General features: G+C 37.9%; 1 protein-coding gene and 1 pseudogene across 7 annotated transcripts in view; one reads left to right on the top strand and one right to left on the bottom strand.

The window, feature by feature from the left end:
- The window catches only part of KHDRBS3 (KH RNA binding domain containing, signal transduction associated 3), a 197,683-nt gene that overhangs the window by 24,304 nt on the left and 145,394 nt on the right, over positions 1–27,985 (bottom strand). For 6 of the 7 annotated variants that reach the window (XM_010344218.3, XM_039464790.2, XM_074387176.1 and 3 more), the window contains one exon: positions 25,472–25,554. The exons of the other annotated variant lie outside the window; for it this stretch is intronic. In XM_010344218.3, the coding sequence (XP_010342520.1) occupies positions 25,472–25,554 (83 nt within the window). The remainder of the gene's footprint in view (positions 1–25,471; positions 25,555–27,985) is intronic. 7 annotated transcript variants of the gene reach the window in all.
- LOC104652298 (microtubule-associated protein RP/EB family member 1-like) lies at positions 42–6,843 on the top strand (annotated as a pseudogene).

Below are 27,985 nucleotides of genomic sequence, written 5' to 3'. Positions count from 1 at the left end.
TCCAGAATGCAGACAGCAAGAAGAGGAGGGTCTAGCAAGAGATGGAGAATACCCAGCCAGAGAGAGAGGAGCCCAGAAGCTCCAAGATGGTGAGGGCCTAAGGCTCTTCAGAAGGAAGGACGGATCCCCAACCAAGTTCGGCAAAGGTGCTAAGAGGAAGTCACTGAGGACCTGAACAGAGCTGTTTCAGTAGCAGGATGGGGACCAAAACATCAAGTTCAAGAGAAAGTGGAATAAGATGAGGTGGAGACAGCAAGCTGAGACAATGCTTTCACACTTTGGCTTTGAGTTTTTTAGAGGAAGTGTGTGTGGGCATGTGTATACAGAAACAGTAAGCACCACATAATGATGTCTGAGTCAATGCCAGACCACATATACCAGGGCAGTCCCTTCAGATTATAACGAGCTGAAATATTGCTATCGATGTAGCCGTGGTAGCATCACAGCGCAATGCATTACTGGTGTTGGTGACACAGGTACAGACAAATCTATTGTGCTGCTGGTCATAGAAAAGTCTAGCACATACAATTATGTATGGTACATCTTATTTGATAAGTAAATTAAAGGACTATGCCAGTGGTTGTGTATTTGCCATACATTACTTTAGAGTGTATTCCTTCTACTTATTAAAAAGAAAAAAAAAAAAAAAACTATAACTTCTGCTTTCCTCCTGAAGGGCCTGCCCAAAGCTGTTTGGCTGTCTCTACTTGGTCTGAAGAACAGCTTCGGGCAGGTCCTTCAGGAGGGAAAAGAAGAAGGTACTCTTATCCTAGGAGATGACAGCTTCATGCATGTTACTGTCCCTGAAGATCTTCCAGAGCCACAAGATGTGGAGGCGGAAGACAAGGATGTAGATGATCCTGACACCGTGGAGTGTGTATCTGCCTTAGTTTTTAACAAAAAAGTTAAAAAAGTTAAAAAAAATTAGTTTAAAAACAGAAAAAGCTTATAAAACAAGGATATATTTTTGTACAGTTGCACAATATATTTGTGTTTTAAGCTATGTGTTATTACAAAAGAGTCAAAAAGTTAAAAAATTAAAGTTTATAAAGTAAAAAAAGGTATAGTAAGCTGCTAATTATTGAAGAAAAATACTTTTTTTTTTTTTTTGAAACGGAGTCTTGCTCTGTCGCCTAGGCTGGAAGTGCAGTGGTGTGATCTTGGCTCACTTCAACCTGCAACTCCTGGGTTTAAGTAATACCTCTGCATTAGCCTCCCAAGTAGCTGGGATTACAGGAGCACGTCACCATGCCTGACTAATCTGTTTGTATTTTTGGTAGAGATGGGGTTTCACAATGTTGGTCAGACTGGTCTCTAACTCCTGACCTTGTGATCTGCCTGCCTCAGCCTCCCAAAGTGCTTACAGGCATGAGCCACCGCGCCTGGCTAAAAAATACTTTTTAATACATGTAGTGTAGCCTATGTATACAATGCTTATGAAATCTACAGTAGTGCACAGTAATGTCTCAGGCCTTCAAAGACACTCACTGACTCATCCAGAGCAACTTCCAGTCCTTCAAGCTCCATTCATGGTTAAGTGCCTTATACAGGGATATCATCTTTTATTTTTCATACCATATTTTTACTGCATCTTTTCTATTTTCAGATAGATTTAGATATGCAGATACAGACCACTGTTACCACTGCCCACAGTAGTCAGTGCAGTGACATGCTGTCCAGGTCTGTAGCCTAGAAGCAAGAGGCTGTATCATCTAGCCTAGGTGTACATTAGGCAATACCATCTAGGTTTGAGTATGTCACTCTATGATGTTCCCCCAATGATGAAATTACCTAAGGACATACTTCTCAGAATGTATCCCTATTGTTAAGCAACACAAGTCTGTATACATACATACATACATACATATATTAAATTCATAACTCATTTCAGGTAGATATTATCCCATTTCACAAAACGAAAAAAAAAAAAAAACAGGTTTGGCAAATTAAGAAACTTACTTAAAATCACACAGCTGGTAAGTGGTGAAGCCAGGATTAGAACAAAGGTCTGTGTAAATACAACAATGCTCTTAATTTCTCTGAGACCAAGGTTTTATGTTATCAAAATTAGTAATATTGGACTACCCTGTTACTACCCAGGGAGTCAGTCTGCTGAAACCCAGAACACCACAGGAATTCCAGACCCAAGGGCTCCTTCCTCAGGAAGCACAGGCACTGTTGCTCCATCAAGCTCAGGTGAGACTCCACAGGCAATTACTTGTTCCAGGTTCTCTTCCAGGGGGTTTTCTAACCTTGCTACCCAGACATTCCTTACTCCCTCCCCACCCCCAGGAATGTCACTGTAAATGCTGGTGGCTGGTCTCTCATCTCTTCACTCCTACCATAAACCATCTCCTAACAGGGTCCAGCAGCAGAATGCTTCCCACTCCGGAGGTGTTTCTGCCCCTGTCTCAGCCTTTTCTGCAGTCTTCCACCAGTTACCCTCTGGGTGGAGTCTGCAGCCATGAAACAGGTAGAAGCCTGACAGGAGTTACTGAGTTTACTGGGGTTAGAGCATTTGCTCTCCTATTAGGTGAAGTATTCAGGCTCAGACATAGAACACGCGTTCAAACCGTGCCACAGTATTCTAGATGTCTCAATCAATAACTTCAGTATGTCTCTGCACCTCAAACCAATGCCTCTCCATTTCACATTCTGCCAATTTCACTGGCTGCTGTAGGATCAACTAAGATTGTATGTGAAAGCATTTTATGGACAAAGTCATTATTATGGAGACCTAGCATGGTGTCATGAGTTTGGATTAAAGGCTCTCTTAGTTTTGAATCCTCTTCTTCCATTTATAAGCAGGGTAAGCTTGGTCAGGGAGCTAAATCTTTTGAGTTCCAAATTCTAGAATTGTTTCAAACATAGAAGGTGCTCTATAAAAGACACTGATAGAAGGAATGAATGAATGAAGGAATCTGGCTTATACTTTCTGCTCAATAATTGTCTGCCGCAGCTGCCTTAAAGCCAGGCTGATAATGAATGAGTAATAATGAAATGAGTTCGCCTACATAGAACACTAGTCACTGGCCTGCCATTTAGTCAGTACAAAATAAATGGTAACTTTTATTCTTAACCCTATTGTAATTAAGTTTGCCAAACCTCAGATATAATAATCAGTTTGTCAAATAAAAAGATTTCAAATGCTGATACAGGTTTGCCAGAGAATCAGAAACACAAACTTTGTCTTTTACAGCTGGTCCTTTCCCTTTTCTACCATGAAATACTTCTAAACTTTATCTCCACTACAAAGTGCAGGAACTTAACAGTACTTTGCTGAATCAAAGGGAAGAAATCAACCTTGAGAGGACATGTGGCCCATCCACTGGCCTTCAGGCTAAACTATCTTAATCTTCTGAGAGAAATGATTATCTCTTCACTTCCAAAGACTTCTAGGGATGAAACCTGAATAATCTATCACAGTAATACCCTCGAACAGGTGTGCCAGAAAGTTCTTGCTTTATGCTTAATCTCTCATGAGGCACTCTGAATCCTTTTTCTCTTATTTTATTCCCCACAAAACTGGAGTACCACCTTCTGTGTAAGAAAACTAAGGAAGACAGATTACTCAGAGGAAGCAATAAGGAAGCATGTGCCCTGGAAGTTTCTGGCAAGACTGATTTAGAGACAGACCGATTGCAACCACTACTTTCTGATGTTAGGTGATGGGCATGTGAAGACAATGAGTTCACACTCACAGAGACCCAAAGACATGCAAATAAGATTGAATATAACACTAACAATAGATATCACTTATCAATTACCTATTATAAGCCATGCATTCTACACAATTTATCTTTCATCTTTAAAATAAAGTTGCAATAAAGTTATTACGTCTATTTCATAAATTTAGGTTTAAAAACAATAATACTTTTCTGCCATTTAAGAAAACAAACTCTAACTACTTCTACTGTGTTTTGTGAAATAATCTTAGTATGAATTTAGGAGTTGCAGAGACCACCTTTTTCATTTGACATCTGTTCAGCAGATATTTACGGGGCACCCACTGTGTTGCTGGGCCTTGGAACGCAGCAGCAACCAAGATTTGGTCTTTGTGATAAATCACGTTTAGTCTAGTGTATAAGTCAGACAAGCGTCAATAGGGAAATGGCACACCATAATACTGAGAAACCCAGAGTTCTGTAGGAAGTCAGAGGTGGGATACCTGAACCAGTTTTGGGAGACATGGGAAGATTCCTGGAAGAAGAAATGCCTCAATTGACAACTAGGAGAAAAGCTAGACAAAGACGAAGAAAAAAATAATTCTAAGAAGAACCACAGCATTCATTCTGCCTTAGTATTAAGAAGGCAGCTAATCAGAGACATAAAGTTTAGACACATGACTAGAATGTACAGAATCAGGATAGAAGTCTAGTTACTCTGAATGCCAAGTGAACATCCTTTCAACACCACCTGCTTCTCACTACTATCTAATTTAGCTGTCAATCACTACATTCTCAGAGTAGTAAGAGATATGTTTGGGTATTTTTAAAAAATCCATATAATTCATAATCAACATCTAAGAGAAAAAGCCAGAGAAACTTCTGGGGTGCTGGAAATGTTCTCCTCTTAGTTACGTGGGTATATATGTATGTTAACATTCACTGAACTATTTTTTTTTCAGGGAAATAAAAATTTATGCTCTTTGCTGTGTGTACACTATATCTTGGTAAAAGTAAAACATCTTAAAGAAAAATCCCTAATTTATATGTTAAAAGGGAAGAATCAATAGGCATCCGTTGCTGCCTGTTTAACACACATCTTCACCTTCTTTCTTACCAACAGATGACTGGGGAGTGGGTGCTGGTAATGATGTGTCACTCCTTTTGCGGATGTGGTAGTCAATGAGGCAGGAGCAAAATTCACCAAGTGAAGCTTCCAGGACATTTCCTAACAGAAGGTCAACTCACATAGGGGCACGGCTTTCCACTCTTCCCCCTTCTTCCTGCCTGCAACTCAGCTTGGCAGCTGGAAGTATCACACCCACTGTGAATGAGAAGAGCTTTGGGATAGAGGCCAGGGTGAAAGAGTATGGAAGAGATAGGCAGAGGCAGCCTGGATTCTTAGTGACTAGAGAAAGTTGCCACAAGAGCTTGGAGCTGATTACATCCTTGCATGAGAGAAGAATTTAACATCTAACTTGATGGAATTTATGATTAATTCAGAGTTTAACCTAGTTCCAAAAGATAGAGCAGTGCATTCTGAAATAAGGCATGTGAGTATCCCTATATTTTTCTGATATAGAGATAGCTAACCTTAATTTCTTATTTTAACAGAAAACAGCAATGTCCTGCTACTCCTTCCTATTAAAATGTTGCTTAAAAGGTTGCAGATGGTTCTACATTACTGAAAAAAAAATACGAATTGTTATTAGATTTCAAGAAAAAGGTGAAAAGGAGAACAACGTTTTCCTGATGAGAACCGCCTCAGTTCCCACTGTGCCTCTTTCCTCCCCCAGCACACGCGAGTCCACCAGGCCGGGAAGCCTCAGCAGTGCCCGGGCATGTGTGTGAGGCCTGTGTAATACCGTATTTACTTTTATAGACTCATGTTTTCATTTTCAAGCAGGTTTCTCCATCTTACTGTCATCATTTTAGAAGATGGTACAGAACAGTTAAAAACCAGGCTTTGAAGCCAAACAAACATATATCAGAAATTAGGCTTCAGCATTTATTCTCTGTCAGCTTAAAGTTAGTTCAATTTCTCATCTGTAAAACAGTTTAAAAAAATCTTTCATAAGACTGTTGTCAAGTTTAAACGAAATGTTATATACATATATGAAGGACAGCTGTTGTTAATGATATTAAAGCAGAAGTTCTTTCTAAATCAGTAATTTTCCTCAGAGTCCTTATTTTTGTTGTCATATAATCTATTCAGCAAATTCACTCTTGCCTAAAAAGTAAGGAACTGGAATAGGAGCTGGGTGTGGGCAGTGGAAGCAGCTGCACCGAAGATGGCATTGAACGTACATATACTCAACATCAGGCACCAGTGATAACCTAAGTCGATGTGACATGCTGGCCTGGATCAATGAGTCCCTGCAGTTGGATCTGACAAAGATCAAACAGCTGTGCTCAGGGGCTGCCTACTGTTAGTTTATGGACTTGCTGTTCCTTGGCTCCATTGCCTTGAAGAAAGTAAAATTCCAAGCTAAGCTAGAACACGAGTATATCCAGAACTTCAGAAGACTACAAGCGGGTTTTAAGATGATGGGTGTTGACAGAATAATTCCTGTTGACAAGTTAGTAAAAGTTTCAGGACAATTTTGAATTTGTTCAGTGGTTCAAGAAGTTTTCAGATGCAAACTATGATGGAAAAGACTATGACCCTGTGGCTGCCAGACAAGGTCAAGAAATTGGCAGTGCCTCCCTCCCTCAGTGCTCCAGCTCTGAATAAACCTAAGAAACCTCTCAGTTCCCACAGTGCAGTTCCCCAGAAGCCCATCTCAATAAAAAGAACTGCTGTGCCTCCTAAGGCTGGCCCTGGCGCGGTGTGAAAGAACCCTCATGTGGGCAATGGGGATGAGGCACCTGAGTTGATGTAGCAGCTCAACGTACTGAAATTTGGTGTTGAAGACTTGGAGAAAGAGAGGGATTTCTACTTTGGAAAGCTATGGAACACTGAATTGATGTGCCAGGAGAATGAGGGGGAAACTGACCCTGTATTGCAGAGGATTGCGGAAATTCTGTATGCCACAGATGCAGGCTTTGTGATACCTGATGAAAGGGGCCGATATGAGGAGCAAGAAGAGTATTAACAGCCTGGACCAGCAGAGCAACATCTGAATTCTTCACTCCAAATCATGTGCTTAACTGTAAAATACTACCTTTTATTATCCTTAGAGGATTCACTGATTTCTTTTCATAAGCAAAAGTACCTCTTCTTAGAATGTACTTTGCAGATGTTTCACTCCTTTTCTAACAAGTTCGACTTTAGGAGCTTTCACCTTGTAGCAGAGCAGTATCAACATCTAGTTGGTTCACCTGGTAAACAAAGAGGCTGACCGTGGGGCTCACGGTGCGGATGCGGGTCACACTGAGTGCTGGAGGAGGTGTTATGTTACATGCTGAGGCGGCGACCTCAGTGAAGAAATGTAAAGACTGAATTGAATTTTAAGCTAATGTGAAATCAGAGAATGTTGCAACAAATAAATGCCTTAAGAGTATTTAAAATATACTTCCATATTTCAAAATATAAAATGTAACATGACAGGAGATTCTATGTTTGACATTGTGTCTGGGAAGGAAGGGCCAGACCTGGAACCTTCGGAACCTGTGGTCACAGGTCTTAAAGGGCTGCCTCAATCCTCATAGGCCTAGGCTTTGTTGTACAAGAAACATTTAAAAAGTTGCTCTGCAAAGCCATTTGGTGTCACTGACCAACTGCATTCCCTGCTAAAAAGCAAGTGGCAATGCTGCCTGGATAATAGAGGATGTGTCTCAGCCTTGAAGAGCTCAGTTTTCATTGAGCAGTTCTCTACTTTTCCAGTTATCCCCGAAATTTCTATGTATGATGTTTTTGGGGAAGTGAAGTGTGGCCAGTTTTGTCTTCTAACAATTACTTTTGAGGACTTGCCCACATCTCTGGGATTTGAATGGGGATTGTATCCCATTTTACCATCTTTTAGGTTTACATTTATCATGCTTCTCTTCTCTACTCCCCTTGCCCACTGGGAACTCCTTGAAGTTTGCTGCTTAGAGTTGGAAGTGCAGCAGGCAGGTGATCATGCTGCAAGTTTTCTTCTGTATCTCTGGCAAACGCAGTGGTCAGTGAAGGCCATCGTTACCTCAAGATCTGCAAGGCTGGGGTGTTTTTAGTATCTGCTGTCCATAGCTCTCCATTGTAATCTGAATACTTTGCCAGTACACTAATCTCTGGAGATAAAATTCGTTAGTGTGTTACTAAATGTTAATTTTCTTTTGCAGAAAATATAGTACCATGTATGAATTATTAATATTTAAAATATTTCATTCCGTAAATCTCCCTCATTTGCTTTGCCCACAGCCTATTCAGTTCCTTTGTTTGGCAGGATTCTGCAAAAGGTGTCTCACCCACTACTGAGACTGTTCAGTCCTGATGTATTTGTATTGGTTTGTTTCTGGTGGTAGCTTGTCCTAAAATGTATGTAGAAAGCAAGTATTTGATGATAAAGTTGTTGTGTAGTACATGCTTTGTGTGGAATTCAGAGGAAAACCCAGATTTAGTGATTAACAATGCCAGAAAATGCAAGTAACTAGCTATTGTTCAAATGACAGTGGTGTGATTTTTTTGGGGGCCTTTTAGACTTTTGTTGCCCTGAAATTCCATTTTATTGGGAACCCATTTTCTACCTGGTCATTATTGACAGGGATTTTTCTACTTTAGTTAAGCATAAGATTTCATAAGGTTTACTGTGTGGCTCACTGAAGGTCACACAATAAATGACACAGTAAGGATTCAAATTCAGACATGTCTTTTGACTCAAGCTTCAGGATTTTCACTGTAGTTGTTTAATTTCAAATATCAATTAATTTCCCAGAAACATTAACAAGAAAACTAAGATTTCTTATAAAGAAACACAAGAAAACAGATCCTTATGCTTTGTTTTTTTCTGGCAAAGGATGACTTATAAAATACTATCAATTATGCATACTGTCACAGACATCACCAGTAATTTTAATGATACTTATTTGCATGAAGCATTGAAACTACATATTAGAATTTTATGGAACCTAACATTGAAAAAAACAGGTTGAAATACTGGGGAAATGTAAGAAGGAGAACTGTTACCACAGACTAAGGTTCTGGGGAAGGTCTGGAGAGTAGAAAAGAGGTCAGAGATTAGTTAACAAATGACAGGGAGGCCGGGAAGGCTGCCACAAATGAAGTATGTGGTTATAAGTTCAAAAAATATACAACTTTGGGGAAAGACCAAGATCAAGGTTGGGTTCCTTAAGACTATTTTTTTGGATTTCTGTTTTTAATTTCCCAAGTCCAACTACACTGAGTTGGTCAAGGCATGGAACATTTTGGTATTGGATTCCCTGGCTCTTCCAATACCATTAGAAATGGTCTATCAACATGTTATGAGCCAGGTTACAGTATTTCTCTGCATCACTTGTTAATCATGCATTTGTTTTTACAGCCAATCCTTCCATCTGCTATACAAAAGTATCTTTTTGAGGGGATTTCTGACAAACACATTTGATATTTAGATTTCAAAGCCATATCTATTACTCTTTAGGAAAACACTGATTGTGAGCTGTAATATTTACACATGTGAAATAATTATCCCTTTTGATTTTTTATGAGATTGTCAGCATCTTGCTTTGACACAATGTTAGAGCAGCAGATGGTTTAAAAAGTGTTTCTGGGGAATGTGGTGGCACACTAACTTACATCAATCTTCGTATCAAATTATACAGGCTCACTCTTTAAATATGTAGCATTAAAAGAATTTAAACTATGATACTTACAGTACTGTGTTTAAATCAGTTAAGAAATTGTGATAAGAATACCTACTTTGTTTTAAAATTACTGATGTAAAGTAAAATTCTACCTCTCTACATTTATTCAATAAATATTTACTGAGCACTGTGTATGTTCCAGCACTGTGGTAGGCACTGGGGTAGGTGACAGTGAACAGATTTAAAAAAGAAACAGATACGGATCCAAGAATCACTTCAATATAAAATTGCAGTTATGAAGGAAAACTGCTAGGTATTATGAGAGCATATAATTATACGGGAAAAACCATGTGGGCTGCAGTATGGAGACATGATAGCTCAGCGGTGAAGTGGACGTGGAGCCAGCAGCAGCCAGGCTCCGGGTGCTCCATAAGCAAGGTGACATTCACTTGGACCAGTGTGGAGGTTATGAGCATGGGGAGCATCTTCACTGATAAAAAACAAAACAAACAAACAAATAAAACTCTGTGGAATCCTGAACCTGGTATTAGGGCCCATCACAAAATGTTCTCTGTGATCTTTCTATGGACACTTGGTGTACCTTCCCTCCTGGGCACTGTAGGCTGCAGCCTTACTGGAAAACTAGTTACCAGCAACGCACACCAAGTCGATCTCTTCACAGGACCACTGAACATGTTTTTTTGGTGCTCTTCTGCACAAAAACGTCCTTTTGGTTTGCCTAGAAGAATGGTCCTCTATTACTGACAACAGTTTAGAATATATTCACTGGACAACAACTCAATATGTTAGGTGCTTAAGAAGTGCTGATGAACAAAAAAGGAAGATTCCTGCCTTGTAGAGCTTAAATTCTAATAGTGACAGCTGTAAAGTATGCTGGCACATCAGGCTTCACTAGAAGATGACTTAAGATCTGCAAAAGCTTTCTGATATAAGTGTGTCTCATGTATTCTATCATCCTTAAAGTTATACTTTTCTTTCATTTGAATTCATAATTTCAAGTTCTGAATAGAAAACTTCAAATTTCCCTTTGGAATAAGGTATTTTTGAACAATTTGGCCCATTGCAGGTCTCAATAGCTGTCTGGCAGAACAAATGAATGGACAATATTACAGAAATGCCAACACTTTATTTTTTAGGCATACAAATATTTTCTTAGCAACTATCTGCTAGGTACTGTGCAAAGTGCTTTACACATATTATCTAATTTATATAGTACTTATTACTCAAGAAGAATAGTTCTCAACCTTTAGCTGCTTATCAGAATTATCTGTAGAGTTTAAAGAATTTATAGACAGCTGAGCTACACCAAGATTCAGATTAAAAAATAACGGGTGATTTTCTTGGCACTCCCCCCACTTTTTTAAGGCTGCATAGGTGACTCTTCTGTGTATCCAGAGTTGAAAACCACATCAATTTTCATATTATACTTTCAATGGTATCAGATTTCTTACTGTGTTTCTAATAAAGAAATGTTTAAAACAGATGCTATGTTTTAATTGTTATGTTATCAATTCAACTGAAGAATGCACACAGATCACCTTTCTAGTGAGTGCTGCATTAAGTGTTGGTGATATAAACATGAGTACAAAAGGGTCCCTGCCACTGTGGGACTATTTATGAAAAGGAGATGGATTCTCAACAGCCCAGCAGGTTCTGCTGGAGGACAGAGCAAGCACAGAGCATTGTGAAAACACAGAAGCCTTGGTACTTACAGGACATGGAAGAACGGGATGTGAGGTGAGGAGAATCACAAAGGGTTGTTGAATGCTATAACTACTGATCCAAGAAACTGGTAGCTCTCTTGCAAGCAATCTGGCAAACTGTCCTGTTTCCAACATTTTAGAAACTTCTAAAAACCACAATGTCTTTGAAAAATATATGTGAGAATAACTGGAGAAACCATGAAGATTTTGATGACGAGGTAGTCTCAGAAGTTAGACTTTACATTTTAATAATAATTGAGAAAAGTATAAACAAGTCATAACTGAGAAACTCAGTATCAGGTTACATTACATGAGTGAGTGACCTAAGTTGAGGCAGAGAAAGAATTGGGGCCAGATCAGGAAAGGCCGTGCTACCAGGCACTGTGGCTCACACCTGTAATCCCAGCACTTTGGGAGGCTGAGGTGGGCAGATTGCTTTGAATTCAAAAAGTTTGAGTCCTGCTTGGGCAATACAGCAAAACTCTGTCTCTAAAAAAGATACAAAAATTAGCTGAGAACAATAGAGAGTGAAGTGACAACAGTACAGTCTTGTGCCTGTGGTCCCAGCTATTCAGGAGGCTGAGGATGGAGAATCACTTGAGCCTAGGAAGTGGAGAGGTTGCAGTGAGTGGAGATCACACCACTGTATACCAGGCTGGGTGACAGACTGATACCCTGCCTCAATTAGAAGAAAAAAAAAAAAGGGGTCCTTGCTAAAGTGATGGCTTCTAACAGAAGTAACAGTTTTGTATCAATTATTTAATCCACCCTATTTAAACATTACTTGCCAGCACTAGCAATACTGCTGTATGTGGTGGGACTGGAAGCTGCCAAGGCTGAATGCCACACACCTCCCTTATCAATCCCCTTCTTTTTCAAGTTGCCACATATGCTTTACACCCTCTGTAATCAGTTTCCCTGACCCTAAAAATAATCCAAGGGGAGATCAATTATCTTGGAGAAACATAAGCAGGACTCCACCGGAGTGGTACTAACATATGGTATGTATATGTATACCTGTATTGTTTTTCCAAAATTCCAAAAATTGGAATGTAAGACATATTTAGCTTCAGTGGTTTTAGATAAAGAATTGTAGAACTTTAATGATAGCTACTGATAGAATTTATGATGCGTGACATGCTTTTCATATATGACATGCTTTCAATTTCACTTAACTTTACAACAACCCTATGAGGTAAGTACTATCTATCTATCTATCTATCTATCTATCTATCTATCTATCTATCTATCTATGTATCTATCTATTTATTTTATTTTAAGTTCTGGGGGACATGTGAAGAACGTGCAGGTTTGTTACATAGGCATACACATGCCATGATGGTTTGCTGCATCTATCACCCTGTCATCTACATTAGGTATTTCTTCTAATGCTATCCCTCCCCTAGCCTCCCAACCCCTGCTATCCCTCCCCTAGCTCCACAACCTTTGACAGGCCCCTGTGTGTGATGTTCCCCTCCCTGTGTCTGTGCGTTCTCATTGTTCAACACCCACTTATGAGTGAGAACATGCAGTGTTTGGTTTTCTGTTCTTGTGTCAGTTTGCTGAGAATGATGGTTTCCAGCTTCATCCATGTACTATTATTGTCACTCCCATTTTACCTTAGAGCACAAGTTAAAAAACTTGCCCATGGTCACACTTTAATTTATTACATCTTGATATGGCCTTAATTGAGACACTGTTTTAATCATATTACTTTGGCTAAGTTGATATGCATAGGTTTTTTTTTCTCTATGTAAGATGTCTTATTGGGCTATATACCTATATTTTACTTCCATTGTCTAAATTTAGCAACATCTAAGACTAAATCTAATACTTTTTATAAATCATTTCAAAAAGGTTGCAATTGGATTAAATTCTTCTATTTTATAAACTTATAAGCAACATAAATTCATTTTCATGTGGTACAGCAGTCCTTACAAATGGCAGATAAAGGAAATATACAGATGTTTTAACAATTATTTCCCTACTTTCTAATGTGTATGTCTACGTTTTGGTCCTTTACAGAACATTAAACAAAAAAGCATCAGGTAAGAAACAACTAACAAAAAAGCAAAACATTTCTGCCTTTACACTTGCAGTGTGTCCAAGTGAGGTTTGTGATACTCTGTACAGAACATGATCAGATATGAGGTAAGCTGGAAGCAATCTATCACCTGGTGATAACGAAGGTTCCAAAGATCATCCCCCAACGAAGGTTCTAAAGATCATCCCCCAACAGTCAGTACTACTCACTGAGCACCAGAAAAATGCCCAGAAGTAACAGATACATAAAATAAAAAACACAATTAAAAATTCCAGGTGCCATGTGCCAGGCTCCATGCTAAACTGTTTTAGTATATTCTCTCACTTACTTTGTTTTGTAGATAAGAAAACTGAGGGCTAGTGAAAGATCACATATAGCTGCTAAGTGGAAAAGTCAGGTTGGCCTGACTCCTAAGTATATAATATTTTTGCTCTGTCTTGTTTAATATACGTGTGGAATTGACTGTCTTACTCTAATTTCTGGGAGATTAACCATATACACATACTTTAGGACAGGCGTCCCCAAACTTTTTACACAGGGGGCCAGTTCACTGTCCCTCAGACCGTTGGAGGGCCGCCACATACTGTGCTCCTCTCACTGACCACCAGTTAAAGAGGTGCCCCTTCCTGAAGTGCGGCGCGGGGCGGGGGGTGCGGATAAATGGCCTCAGGGAGCCGCATGCAGCCCGCGGGGCCGTAGTTTGGGGACACTTGCTTTAGGACAACAACAAAAGATAATACAAAAAAAATAATAAAACACAACTACAGCTCAGTTACTTACTAAAATTGGGATAAAATATAATCATATTAATACATTTTGTAATTACTGAGAAAAACTGGGAGAGAAAAAATAGTTACCATTTATATAATGGCTTATTAGTAAGCAAACTATTTTTATATCAATTATTTAATGTAATTGTTATAATTCTGTGGACAACCTAATTTCAACACATCCCAAATTAAGTTATTAACTTTTTCCTAAATCTCACTGCCATTTAAATTAATTATATCACTATCTATCCAACAGGTTAGGTGAGAAACTGAATTTATCATCTACCCCTCTTTTACTAGGCCAGAAATTGCTTACTCTTTTCAAAGAGCTCTTAAATGCATTCACGCTGTCAGACACTCACTGTTATATTGTAAGTTGAGGCATTTACTGTAAAAATATTGAGTTAATATTAACTAAAAATCATAAGTTACAATTTTAAGGCTCTCAATGCACACTTACAAAAATTACCTTCCAAAAGGAACATATCCTTTCATGATGACAAATATGAGAGAAAAGTATAACCTACATCACATCTAAACATTATTTCAGTTTCTAAAGTTGTGAGTTTAACAATGAGGTATGAATCAATTCTGAGAAATTCAGGCACCAACATTCTCCATTATAAGTCAACCTTCAACAAGTAACTTCGAACTCTATTCTTAAGTTTGTCCTCAAGTCTGCTTCTAACAGATTTTAGGACTCTAAACAATCTAAGTTAAATGAGCCTTTAACAACTTTTTATTGCACAAGTAAGGTATCAAAGTGGCATGTATAATTTTATTTAGATTATTTGTTGGGATTTTACTGACTGGAGATGTTACCAGAAAAAGACTATAATAGTTTCTGGATATAGTACCTAAACTCGTACTAACAATAGTTACATAGAGAAGTGTTACAGCAGAGTGCCTACACTGCCTGGGTTCACATGCCAGCTCTAGCATTCACTCTCCATGAGTTCAGGGAACTTTCACCATCTCCGTACCACAATTTACTCATCTATAAAATGGTATAATAATAGTTGCTACAGCTGGGTGCGGTGGCTCAGCTGGGAGGCTGAGATGACCAGATCACTTGAGGGCAGGAGTTCGAGATCAGCCTGGCAAATATGAAGAAACCCTGTCTCTACTAAAAGTACAAAAAATAGCTGGGCTTGGTGGCACATGCCTGTATGTAGTCCCAGCTACTTGGGAGGCTGAGGCAGGAGAATTGCTTGAATCTAGGAGGTGGAGGTTGCAGTGAGCCAAGACTGAGCCACTGTATTTTGGCATGGGTGACAGAGTGAGAGACTGTCTCAATAATAATAAATAAATAAATAAATAAATAAATAAATGTATCTAAAAACACTGTAAAATGCTTACAACAGTAAGTGCCTACTACATGCTACTACAGCAAATTTACTGAACAACTATTATGTATATTACATCTGCTATCTCAATTACAGTGCTGTAAGTCAAATATTAGTCATCATTTTACAGATGAGAAAAGACTTGAAGAAGCAACCTGGTTAACATCACAGAGCTAAGGAAGTAGGTAGAGCTGACATTCATAACCAAGCTTTTATGAATTTATAGCCACTGTCTTTTTTTTTTTAACTAAAAAATCATGCTATCTCATTTTAAACGTCAGATATTATGCAAAAGTTATTATTCTTTTCCACTAAAAAGAGACTATATATGCAAGATTTGTAGGAAAAATTTTTTAAAAATCAGTAAATACATTTTAAGAATGTATGAAACAATAGGAATAAAACATGGGAAGACTTTAGAGTAACTCTTTATCTTACAGACTTAGAATTCTATAGTGAAGATTTAAAATTGTTGATCATCAACACAAGCACTTTTCAGAAACCCTGTCACATAATCTACATTTTAGTAGTGAAGCTGCTTCCCTGGTATGTTCACTCTCCGCAGCATCTGTCATTGCTATGAATGGCTGATTATAAGTACTGCTGTAGTCTTCTCAAAGCTATTAAGCAGATGGCAGTGCTAAATCCAAATGATGTAGTACATCTCCCTGGTGGACTTTGTTTTCATTTACTACCATTATTCTACAATTCCTCAGTGATAAATCACATGCATTCTCAAGAACATTAAAGAGTAAAGCGACAGTGGCAATTGATTTATTGCCACTAACATGCCTTTGCCCTGCTACCGTGTTGCCATACACTTGTGGAGATCACGCATGAAGATTCCATGTGTGATCTTCTCTACATTTATAGGAACCTATTTTTTCCCCTTACTAGTTGCTTTTGAGTTAAGCAAAAGAACGTAAGCTTGATCTCTAAGAAAACAGAGTAGAGGATTAACTGATATTCATTAGCTATGTGACTCTGCTCAAGCTCAAATTCTGTGAGCGTCAACTCCTTTTGTAAAATTAAGGAGTGACAATCCTACAGAAGTTATTAGGAATTAAATGACACAGTATGTATGAGAGCACCTAGATACATGGTAACTCACACTCGGTAAGTACTCAATAGATATTTCATTCCTTCAAACTTTGTTAAACAAATGAATCTTGAAAAAAAAAATTTCCTTCCTTTTGTATTAGTTTAATTTCAAAGAAATTCCTGATGAAGATATAAAACTTATTTTCAATATAACCAGGGCACCAAATTTGGTAGGACACTGTAACTTAGTGAGCAGCTCAGTGTTGGTCCTCAGACTCATCTGATCAAACTTTCAGTATGAGCAGTGTTACAGGTTGTCCACTGACTGGTGGCACAAACGCTCAGTGCAGCATCCACCAAACCCCAGCCACTCAGGGACAGCTCTCAGGACACGCAGTGTATTTGCCATCTACATATACTCCTAGCCTATTTGTGACTCCATACTAACTCTCCATATTAATTTTCTTTTACTTTAAAGAAATTTGCCATAAGTGAATTAGAGCAACAATCACAAAATCATGTGTTTGATATGCTAATCATACTCTTCCAATAATGTTATAATCTAATCATTAAAAATTTTTTACATAGTCTGACCATGTAGCATCTGAAATCACATTGTGAGACATCAATGATATGTCTCACAATGATATGTGTACCACTCTTTGAAAAACACTAGTATAATGGAGTGAAAATGGACTTTGAAATCAGTAGTGTCATTAAGTGTGTCACTCAGGCCCCTTATTTAACCTCTCTGAGTCTCAGTTTTCTGAGTAATAAATTGAGAATAATATCCACCTTTTAAGGTTAAAGTTAAAATGAGGAGTGTGTGTGTGTGTGTGTGTGTGTGTGTGTGTGTGTGTGTGTCTGACTGATACACCACAGCAGATGATCAATACATAATAACTATAATAAACAGCAACACTTACACATGCTAACACTCAGTCATGGGCTGTTCCTTCCCTTTTCCCTGTCAGCATTGACAAAGATTCTGTGCTTTGCTAAACTTTAGTCAGCCTCCTGATCCTTCTCCTAGGCCCATCAGCGCAGTTCCTTGTAAAATCCAGTTTTAGGAAACAACTTTGCTGAGTCAGTTTAGCAAGAACCTGCCACCTATGATATCTCATCACCCTCAATATCTGATCAGGTTCCTTATCCTCTATCATTCCCAGGGGAGGAGACGTCTGATCAATCTGGCCTGCTTTTGGCAAGAATCCTGTTACGTCGGTTCAGCCAAAATCCCCGCTACCACTGATGCTTCCTCTCAGTAATTTTCTATCTCCTGAGCCCCACCCGGCTCCTTGGCTATAAATTCCCATTTGCCCATGCCAGGTGCAGAGTTGAGCCCAGTCTCTCTTCTCTCGGCCATGGTCCATGTATCCACTGCAGTGCTCCTGAATAGTCTGCCTTACTGTGCTTTAACAAATGTCACCAAATAATTTTTTTTTTCTTTACAGGGTTGTAGCTTCAATTTTTCACCACTGTCTCCATTCTTCTTTTGTTTTTTACTTACCACAGCGTCCTGAGAATTATGTATTTACAGGTCTATGGGGTAATTTGCATTGATATCTCTTGTTTTTGTTGATGTCTACATAGTACTGTGTTAGAAGTATTTTTGTTGATAGCTTATAATGCTCAACTTTTATTAGCACTTTTTGAGACCCTTTATGTTCTATTTAGTTTAGATCACTATGGGAGCCAAACAGTTCTTTGGAGAATTTACACTTATTCAGAAACACAGGCTAAAAATATTATGATAGTTATTAGGACTGTGAATAAGACACCAAATGTAAATTAATTCCACTTAGTTTAGAATAAAGCAAACACATTTACAAGGGGTTTCCAGGACTCAAAAATGGTATCTGAGAAGATTCAAGCCATGTCAGGGTAGAGAAAGGGCTCTGAGGGCTGAGGCCATTATCACCCATTCTTTTTAATTGACTACACTTGCTATTCAGAAGCTGTTTATGTACAGAAAGCAATCAACAACTATTTTTGAGCCAATGTGTATTAGAATAATTCCAATATTGTAAAGAATAGCATACATTTCTCTTCATAGTAATTGTGTCAAAATCTTGTTACTCACTGAATGTGTGAAGTTTTAGACAAACAATGCTTTTGTTTTATACTATAATACTAGCATTATCAACGTCATTAAAAAAATCAGTGGGGAAATGCAGCTGAATGAACTGTACTGCATTTTTCATAGGAATTCTCATTTGAACTCTGGTTTGAATACAAGGCATTTGAAAATTGGGAGAAAAAATTCCTAATTTGTAAATCCTCAGAAGAGAAACTTGTTTTTGTAACACAGCAGTGTCACAATAATGAGGACCTCAGAAGCTTAAAAGTCACTATGGAAAGAAGCCCTTCCACACCACAGATCAGACTCGGTGCAGCCAGGCCACCGTGCTGACTTACTCAGTTTTGTTTTCAGGTGGGATATGGCTGTTGACCTTACCAACTCTAGGTTCACAGGAAATACTGACACTGACCATCCACAGGGGAAGATGCCCTTTACAAGGTTTCCTCTCTCACTATAAAACATTCACTCACACAGTCCTTGCACATTTCCCAGGACCTGCTCTTAGTAGCCACTCTTGTGTGAAACCACAAGCAGAAGGAATTCAGAGCTGTAGAAGGAGGGCAGGAACTCAGGTTCCCGCTGCGTTCACACTGTGCTATCTCCCTCACGCAAACCATCTCATTCAGTCCTCAAGCAGAGAAATCAGAGTGGCCAACAGACCTCCCTTCACACAGTTTACAAAGATGACATGCTTTTCTGTCTCCTTCAGGCATCAGGCCGGCCCTCTGAATGAGAATCTTTTTACACTTTTTGCACAAGTGAAAGCAGTTACTCATTTTATAAACAGAGGCTTAGAGAGGTTCAATAACTCACTCCAAATCATAGAGCCAGTAAATGTTAAAGCTGGCATCTGACCACAGATCTGTCAAACTCTTAACAACTGTGGCACTGGCCTCTGTTTTTGATAATGCATCAGCATAAATTAAAATGTTTTTGAACTTGTGCTTAAGTATACTACAATATTACTAAGTTATATTTTAAATAACATACAAAACATTGAAATAGGCATTTAAAAAGAAGGAATATGAGGCGCTGCTTTCTAGTTCTTTCTCTGCAGCTTGTGGATTGTCTTGCTGTCTTGCTTATACCTAAGCGAGTATGTAGGAGAGACAGACACAGCAAGAATCATTTAACTCAGTGTTGTCTATGAGAAGACACTGTAATAGAGAGCTTTCCAGTAGCCACATGTAAAAAAAGTAAAAAGAAATAGGTGAAACTAATTTTAATAATTTTTTAACATTCTTTTTTTCATAGGAAGTTTCTGGAATGTGGTATGAGTTTTATACTTCCAGCACATCTCAATCTGGACTGGCCATGGGTCAAGGGTCCATAGCTCCACGTCTAGTGGCTGCCATGGGGGGCTGCGCAGACTACCTCTGCTCTGTGCTCTCTCCTACCGCACAAAATGCCAAAGAACATTTGCAGAACAGCTTTGTGCTTTAAAAGGCGGCCAAGTAAGGAATTCTGCACTAATACTGAACTATAACTGCACTCATGGCACGTACTTTCAAATTCTGAATGGAGAGAACTATTTACATATAAAATGAATCTTATAGAACCTGAATTGTCAAAATCAAGACATGTTAGATTAGACATCAAGTGCTACATGAACCTGCCTACTGGTGCATATCAAGACTGGTGCTCCTTGATAGCAGTGGCAGTAAATTCTATTCGCTGAAAGGATCGAATGTAAAATTGGAAAAACAAATTTCTTAACTTCACCAGTCTTAGCCTACAACTTTAATATGTATATTTAATATAAATTAAATTCCCTGTTTGTTTAAGGCAGTCCAGATTTGATGAGGCAAAACTTCTAGTTCATACTGAAGCATAATTCCTAAGAGATTTTAAATCATCACAGAGTATTAGATTTTTGAATACTGTATATGGGAAATAGAAACAGGAATTGGTCCCAGCAACTGTCATCAAAACCATGACATAAGGAGAGCTGAAAGACAATGGAGAGAGTACAAAAGGAATGTTTTGGCACCGAGGTGATTTCTTCATACCGCTGCTTGGCCTCATAAGTTTGAATGAGGACCTTCACCTCTCTGAGTTTGGGAATGATATTTTTAAACTTGAATTTAGCAACATTGAAGTGGATGCAGAGAGGGGAGACAATTTATGTAAAGTGGATGAAATAATGCCAAGCACACAGTAAATACTAGGATGATGGCCATGATGCTTTCCTTGTTAATATCTACTATTGATACTGGGGATGATCTGAAAATCGGCTATCCTCACTGGTTCATGCCAGGTCCTAGTTCTGAGACATGCAGTGTTGTGCTTAAACCGGTGTTAGAGTATGTGCATTTTATGTGATGAATTGTATACCTGGCCATCTCAAACTCATATATTGAAACCTTAATCCAGTTAAGGTTAAGGTTAAACCTTAACCTCAGACTGTGACTCTATTTGGAGACAATGCCTTTAAAGAGCTGATTTGAATTGAAATGAGGCCTTTAGAGTGGGTTCTAATCCAATCTGACTTGTGTCCTTCAAAGAAAGAAAATTTAGATACAAAAATAGACAACAGAAATGTGAGTGCACAGAGAGAAGAACATGTGAGGACACGGAGAGATGGTAGCCATCTGCAAGCCCAGGAGAGGGGACTCAGAAGACTGGAATATTTTATTATGGGAGTCCTAGTAAACTAATATGGTGCATAAAATCATTTCTTCACCCTATGTCATAAATAGCTGCTTCCTTTCAATTTACAGAAGAGCAGCTATTTAGTGCAAGCTAAGGGCACTATAGTGAAAGAGATACTAATATATGCTCACAGTCAGACCTCAGTTCAAAATTTGTCTCCTTTGTACAAATTGTACAGTCTTAAGCAAGTTATCCAATTGTGCAAGCCACTGTTTTCTTCTTTAAAAAAGATGTTTATTTTACATGTTATGAGGATTAAATGAACACTGAGGGTATTTAGCAGTGGCTTCTACATTTGCCCGTGTGAGCACTTCTCATACAATTCTCTGTATTCCTTCAGGTAAGACAAGTTGTAGCACTGAAAAGATCACTTCATAGAAGGTGGTTAGCTGAAACAAAAGATGTTTCTTTTAGTGAGTCTTTCCTGATATTTAAAGGGCTTATAATTTATAACATATCAGTATCTTAATTAGTCTCTGCCTCTGGGCTCACCATCTGTGTATCCAGCCTCCACAACCATTATCTAATTAATTTTTCTGAATTCAAGTCTAAACACATCCTACCTTTACATGTAACTCTTCAATGGCACTGTCTCAGCTCCTTGTCGGGGAAACATGCCGTCACTCCTCCTGTCCCACCTCTCTCCCCACAAAGCTCCTGTGTGTCACGTGTTCCAGCCTACAAAGTTATGTGTAGTTGCCACACAAAACTTACTGTTTGATGCCTCGATGACTTGCTGCCTTCCTCTGTGAAATGCTCTTCCCTGTTTGTCATCTGGTGACTACTACTTATCCCTTACTTTCTCAGGTAAATGTTTACAGTATTCTCAACCAGAATTTATTATTGTCTTCTTATGAAAACAACTAATCTCCCCAGACCTCTCACAATGATTAGAATATTACATTGTTTTAAAATATTTATATTTGTTTCTTTCTAGCCAGTAAGCTTTTCAAGGATAGAGTCTCTGTCTTAATAATCCTTGTATTCCAAGCATCAAGCACAATGCCTAGCATAAAATGAACATCAATAAACAACGGTTGAATAAATGACCAAAGAATAAATGCTTGCCATCTTTCATATTAATATATAATCAGAGCTTAAAGTGAAAAGACCATGAACTTTAAAAGCCCGGGTTCCCATTTGAGATTAGTCATTTACTTCTCTGAGCCTCAGTTTCATCATGTATACCAAGTCTTGCTGTTGTCATGTATATTAAAACAAGACATGTAAGTAACAGATTAAGTTCCACGCCTGATTTAGCGCAGGCTCTAAATCAGCGCTAGCTCCCCTTAGTTATCTTACTTTGCCCACAATCACATTTTGAAATCACTCTCCTGGACAGATCACAGTATTTAATTCAGTAAATGCTTTAAGTTTGGTTCTTCATATCAAATATCAAAAACCAAAAGATCATACGGACTATAATCTTGTACATATACTTAATGAAAAAGCTACATCTTGTTTTCTGTATCTATTAACTGGAGGAAACTATATTTATTGTATAGGACTGGGTTGATGCCTGTGAAGATCTACTGAAATGATACAAAAAGCATTAGTACAGTATCTGAAACACATTAAATACTCAATAAATATTAAGTCACTTCTCTTTCCTCCACAGAATGAATCAAACTGTAAACATTACTAAATTGTGATACAGTTCAAGTAAAAAAAAAAATGTTTGCATTTGAAAGTCCAGCACACACTGAATATAGTCATGTGCTGCATAACAACGTTTCGGTCAACAGCAGACTGCTGCTACAGTGGTGGCTCTCTAATATCATAATGGTGCTGAAAAATTCCTTTCACCTATGACATCTCAATGATCCTGACCCTATGTAGGTCTGTGCTAATGTGTGTGTTTGTGTCTTAATTTACAAAAAGGTAGGCCCAGTGTGGTGACTCACTCACACCTGTAATCCCAGCTCTTTTGGAAGCCAAGGTGGGCAGATGGCTAGAACCCAGGAGTTTAAGACCAGCTTGAGCAATATGGCGAAACCCCATCTCCACTAAAAATACAAAAATCAGTCAGGTGTGGTGGCATATGTCTGTAATCCCAGCTACTCTGGAGGCTGAGGCACAAAAATTCCTTGAACCTGGAAGGAGGGGTTGCAGTGAACTGAGGTCACACCACTGCATTCCAACCTGGGTGACAGAAGGGAAAAAAAAAATGTTTAAAAAGAAAAAATTAAATACGTAAGAGTATATAGAATGAGGATATGAGGAAAGGAAATATAACTGTACAGCTGTACAAATGTATTTGTGCTTTAAGCTAAGTATTATTACGAGTCAAAAACTATAAAAGCTAAGTATTATTACAAGAGTATTTCATGTGTTTCAGATACTAAGAGTCAAAAATTAATAAAAACTACAGGTTTATAAAGTGAAGAAATTACAGTAAGCTAAGGTTAATTTAATATTGAAGAAAGAAAAACACTTTTTAATAAATGTAGTGTAGCCTAAGTGTATAGTGTTGATAAAGTCTGTGGTGGTGGTAATGGCCTAGGCCTTCAGTCACTCACCACTCACTCACTGACTCACCTAAGGGCAACTTCCAGTCCTACAAGCTCCACTCATGTTAAGTGTCCTGTATGGGCATACCACTTTTTATCTTTTATACCACATTTTTACTGAGGTTTTTCATGTTTATATATACAAATACCATTGTGTATCCACTGCCTACAGTATTCAGTACAATAACATGTTGTGCAAGCAGACCATACAGTCCAGATGTGTAGCAGGCTATACCATGTAGGTGTGCAAGTGCACTCTGTGATGTTCATCCAATGACAAAATTGCCTAAGGATGCATTTCTCAGATCATATCCCAGTCATTAAATGATGCATGACTGTATATAACAGATATGGAAACAGAACTAACAGATATGTGCAGTGAGACTCTCACACAAATGTACCAGGGTAAGAATATGCACTTGGCAGTCACACACTTCAGTTACCATTTTATCAGCTGTTCAGTCACAAGCAAGTGCCAGAGTCTCTTGGTTATCTGATCTCTTCATCTACAGCAATACCATCAGCTTTATAGGATTGTTGTCAGGACCGATGTGTTCAGACAATCTAGACTGTAAGGCCTTACAAAACTTACAGAAACAGTGCCAGGAACGCAGTATGCACTCAGCAAATGTTGTGGGGGTGGGAGACTTGCTTTGCTAGGATATTTAAACTACCTATTGAAATACTGGTGGATATTCATGTTTTTAAACAAAAGCGGAGAGGACTTGTTTATTTATAAAGGGTACAAATCTTTGAATTAAAGTATGTGACTTAGAATTTCATCTTTCCACTTACTGTGTGATTTCTGGCAAATTACTTAATTCTGTGCTCCCTTTCTTCACGTATACAGTGAAAACAATGCCATATATTTCATAAAGTTGCTGTTATACTTAAATGAGACAGTGTATACAAAGTCTTACCTAGCATTCATCACACGCTAGCCACTGGGCTCCATAAGTTTTAGGTCTACCCTAGACACACTAGAGGGCACAAACACGACTTACAGGCTTCCACCAACAAAGACCAGTTGAGAGTCAAAGTTTGAAGGCTACTCAATACTTACAAGTTACAGAAGAATAAAATTTGGCATGAGCAAAAACATAGTTTTTTTATATCCCTATCTACCTTAGTACCAGAGTTAACAAATAAGAGAGCCTATGAGTTCAAAGCTCAACTTGCACTGGACGAGTTCAAAAGTGAATCTGTGCTTTCATCAAAATCACCTCATAGTCCATCTTTACTTATGGTTCATAATCACTATAAAGCCAATATTTTGTTTTGTGTGTATGTATACCTTTGTCTTCCACTTAGAATTTTAAACATAAGAAACACTAATTTCATATATCAATGAACATCAAGGTAATATTATCAGAAGAGGTAACTTTGAAGCTCTGTTTTGTCTCTGGTAACATTTGCTTATTTGTGGGTAAATATAACTAAGTCATTATTCACAGGAAGGAGTCTGAAGTTGTTAGAAAACAGGAGAGTTGCTGCTTAGAAACTGAAATGTTCTACGAATAGGAATCAAAACTTGTAAACCTTCTTCTCCAGGCACTGACAATGTAGGGTACTTACACATTTCCAATGTAATTTTGGGCCTTAAGACTAAATAAGTCCTAAGTCACAGAGCTTGAGGCTATTGTTCCACTGAAAATATACGGAATACTTAATTTTTAGACTAAAATTTCAATTTTTATTTCCCAAGCCTGATTTCCTTAACATTATGGTAAACTTGGGTAGGGTAATATATGCTGGTTGCTAGAACAGATAGTGCTTGTCCATTTAAACAATTATTAAAACAGGGCAAGCCAAATTATCCTCTCTAGCTGACTGCCATACTTTTCCAAGAATATACAAATGTGGAAGGGAATGGTTTCTGTTGTGGGGTCTTGTAATAAAGACTGACTCTTACCTTTGGGCTGGGGTGCTATAGCTGTTATCATAGGAATCATAACTCTGTTCATCATAAGCAGTGCCATATCCATCATCATAGTCCTAAAACATAACAGGAGAAGTACAGAAATATTCAGAGAAGTTTCTAAAGAGAAAGAAGCATTCTGCTTTTAGTGAAGTTCCATTAATTCAGCTAGCATTTAATTTTATGTCTAATTATAGTGTAAAGAAAAATATAGGAGTGACTTCAGTGAAAATGGTGGAGAACCTCCCAACAGTCTCTCTACAAAAGCAAAGAGAAATTGGTAAAGATGGTCAGAATCACCATTTTCAGAACCCTGGAAATTAACCAAAAGACTGCAGAGCTCTAGAAAACATTGTCTTTCTTTTTTTTTTAAATAGCTGAATTCTACTAAGAACAGTGATCTCTGTGCTGTTATAACTTGGTCTTATTCCCATGCCCCACTCCCCAGCTCTGCAGGAACCCTGAAAACCAACAGCCACAATCACCAGGAGTCTGCATGCCACTGGAAGGGGCAGAACAAGGCTGGAGTTCTGTCAAAACCTCATTCCTAAAGAACTGTCTTCATCTGACCTGACTCAGACCTCACCCCTTGTGAAATGCCTTTTTCCTCAGAGTATTTGAAGAAAATAGTTAGAGCCAATTGTTTGAAATTGCTGCAGCCTAAGGTATTCGAGAAAAACTAAACAAACAATGGGCTAATCAAAAACCTTCAAAAGAAAGTGGGAAATGAGGTGTCCAAAACAGGCCTTGGAAAGCTCTGAATTATCCCTGGCAATCTGGAAGGCTGAGACCATGCATAGTGCCACATTCCTGCCCAGAAAAGACCTGAGAGGACACTGAGCTCTCTCTTCTGGCTGATCTTGAGGTGAAGCATGAGTCACAATATGCACACAGACGGCCTTGGCAAAGATTAGAAAGCTTCCAGGCATTTACTAAAATCTCTGCCCAATCATTAGCTGACTACTAAACTAACACAGAAGAGTTCAACAGCAACACACAAAAAATAGAGACTTTATAACATTAGTTTAGAAAAGTCAGAAATAAAAACAAATAGGAAACACTGGAAAAATTTGATTTCCAGAGTTTACACATTAAATGTTCAGTTTGAAATAAAAAAAAAAAAATTGAGACATGCAAAAAACCCCACAAAAGGATGTCCCTACAGAAGAAAAAAAGCAGTCAATAAAAACAGTCCCTGAGGAAGCTGAGACATTGAACTTTTAGACAAAGAGTTTAATTTGGTTATTTTCAATACAGTTGGCACTTGAACAACACATATTTGAACTGTGTGGGTTCACTTATGTGCAGATTTTTTTCAACCAAATATGAATTGAAAATACAGTATTCATAGAATGTGAAACTCATATATATGGAGAACCAACTTTTCAAATATGTGTGTTCTGCAGGGCTGATTATGGAACTTGACTATGTGTGGATTTTGGTATATACAGGGTATAGCTATATAGTCGAGGAATTAAATAATATCCTTTCTAACCAACTAAAGTGTAAGAAAAGTGTCTCATCAAACAAATATTAATATAGATACAGAAAACATAAAAAAGAATTGAAATAAATTCTTAAGACACAAAATACAAAAACTAAAGTAAAATATTCAGTCAAGAAGCTTATCAGCAATATAAGGGGATGAAGAAAAAAGTTAGTCAACTTGAAGATGGATGAGTTGAGAAAATCCAGTCTGAGGAAGAGAAAAAAAAGATGAATGAACACAGTATCAGAGACCTGTGGGACAGCATCAAACATTATCAACATATACATACTGACAGACCCAAAGGAAAAAAGAGAAAGGGGTAGAGAGAGTATTTTGAGAAACAATGGCTGAAAACTTCCAAAATATGATGAAAAACTGTAATCTACACATCCAAGAAGCTCAATGATCTCCAAAAAGGATAAACTCAGAGACCCAAACGTAGACGTGGTTATTGTCAAACTATTGAAAGACAAAGAGAAAATCTTTATCTTGTTTAAAGATAAAGAGAAAATCTTGAAAGCAGCAAGAGAAATGCAAATTATCACATGTAAGACATTTTTATAATATTAGCAGGTAATTTCTAACACAAACCATAAAGGCCAGAAGACAATGGGAAGCCATATTATTAATGTTATTAAAGAAGAAGAAGAAAAAAAGACTGTCAGCTAAAATTTCTCTATCCAGCAAAACTATCCTCCAAAAATGAAAGAAAAATTTTAAAAAAAGGTCATTTGAATCCCCATTAAAAAAACAAAGAACATTGGTAAATCCTTAGGTAAACATAAAAGATAGTATAAACATATTTTTTTTATTTGTAACTCTTTTCCTTTTATCCAATTTAAAAGACAAATGCATAAAAGAACTATAAATCCATGTTGATTGGTATACAATGTATAAAGATGTAATTTGCATGATGGTAATAAGACAAAAATGAGTGGAGAGAATGGAGCTATTAAAGAGCAAAGTTTTTGTGTTGGTTTAATTCTGAGAAAGCAATACAAATAATTTAAACATAAAAA

Source organism: Saimiri boliviensis, chromosome 15, assembly GCF_048565385.1.
Source record: "Saimiri boliviensis isolate mSaiBol1 chromosome 15, mSaiBol1.pri, whole genome shotgun sequence".
NCBI classification, from domain to species: Eukaryota; Metazoa; Chordata; class Mammalia; order Primates; family Cebidae; genus Saimiri; species Saimiri boliviensis.
Note: the sequence above shows the minus strand (reverse complement) of the source record. Positions and strands in the feature narration are given on the sequence as shown.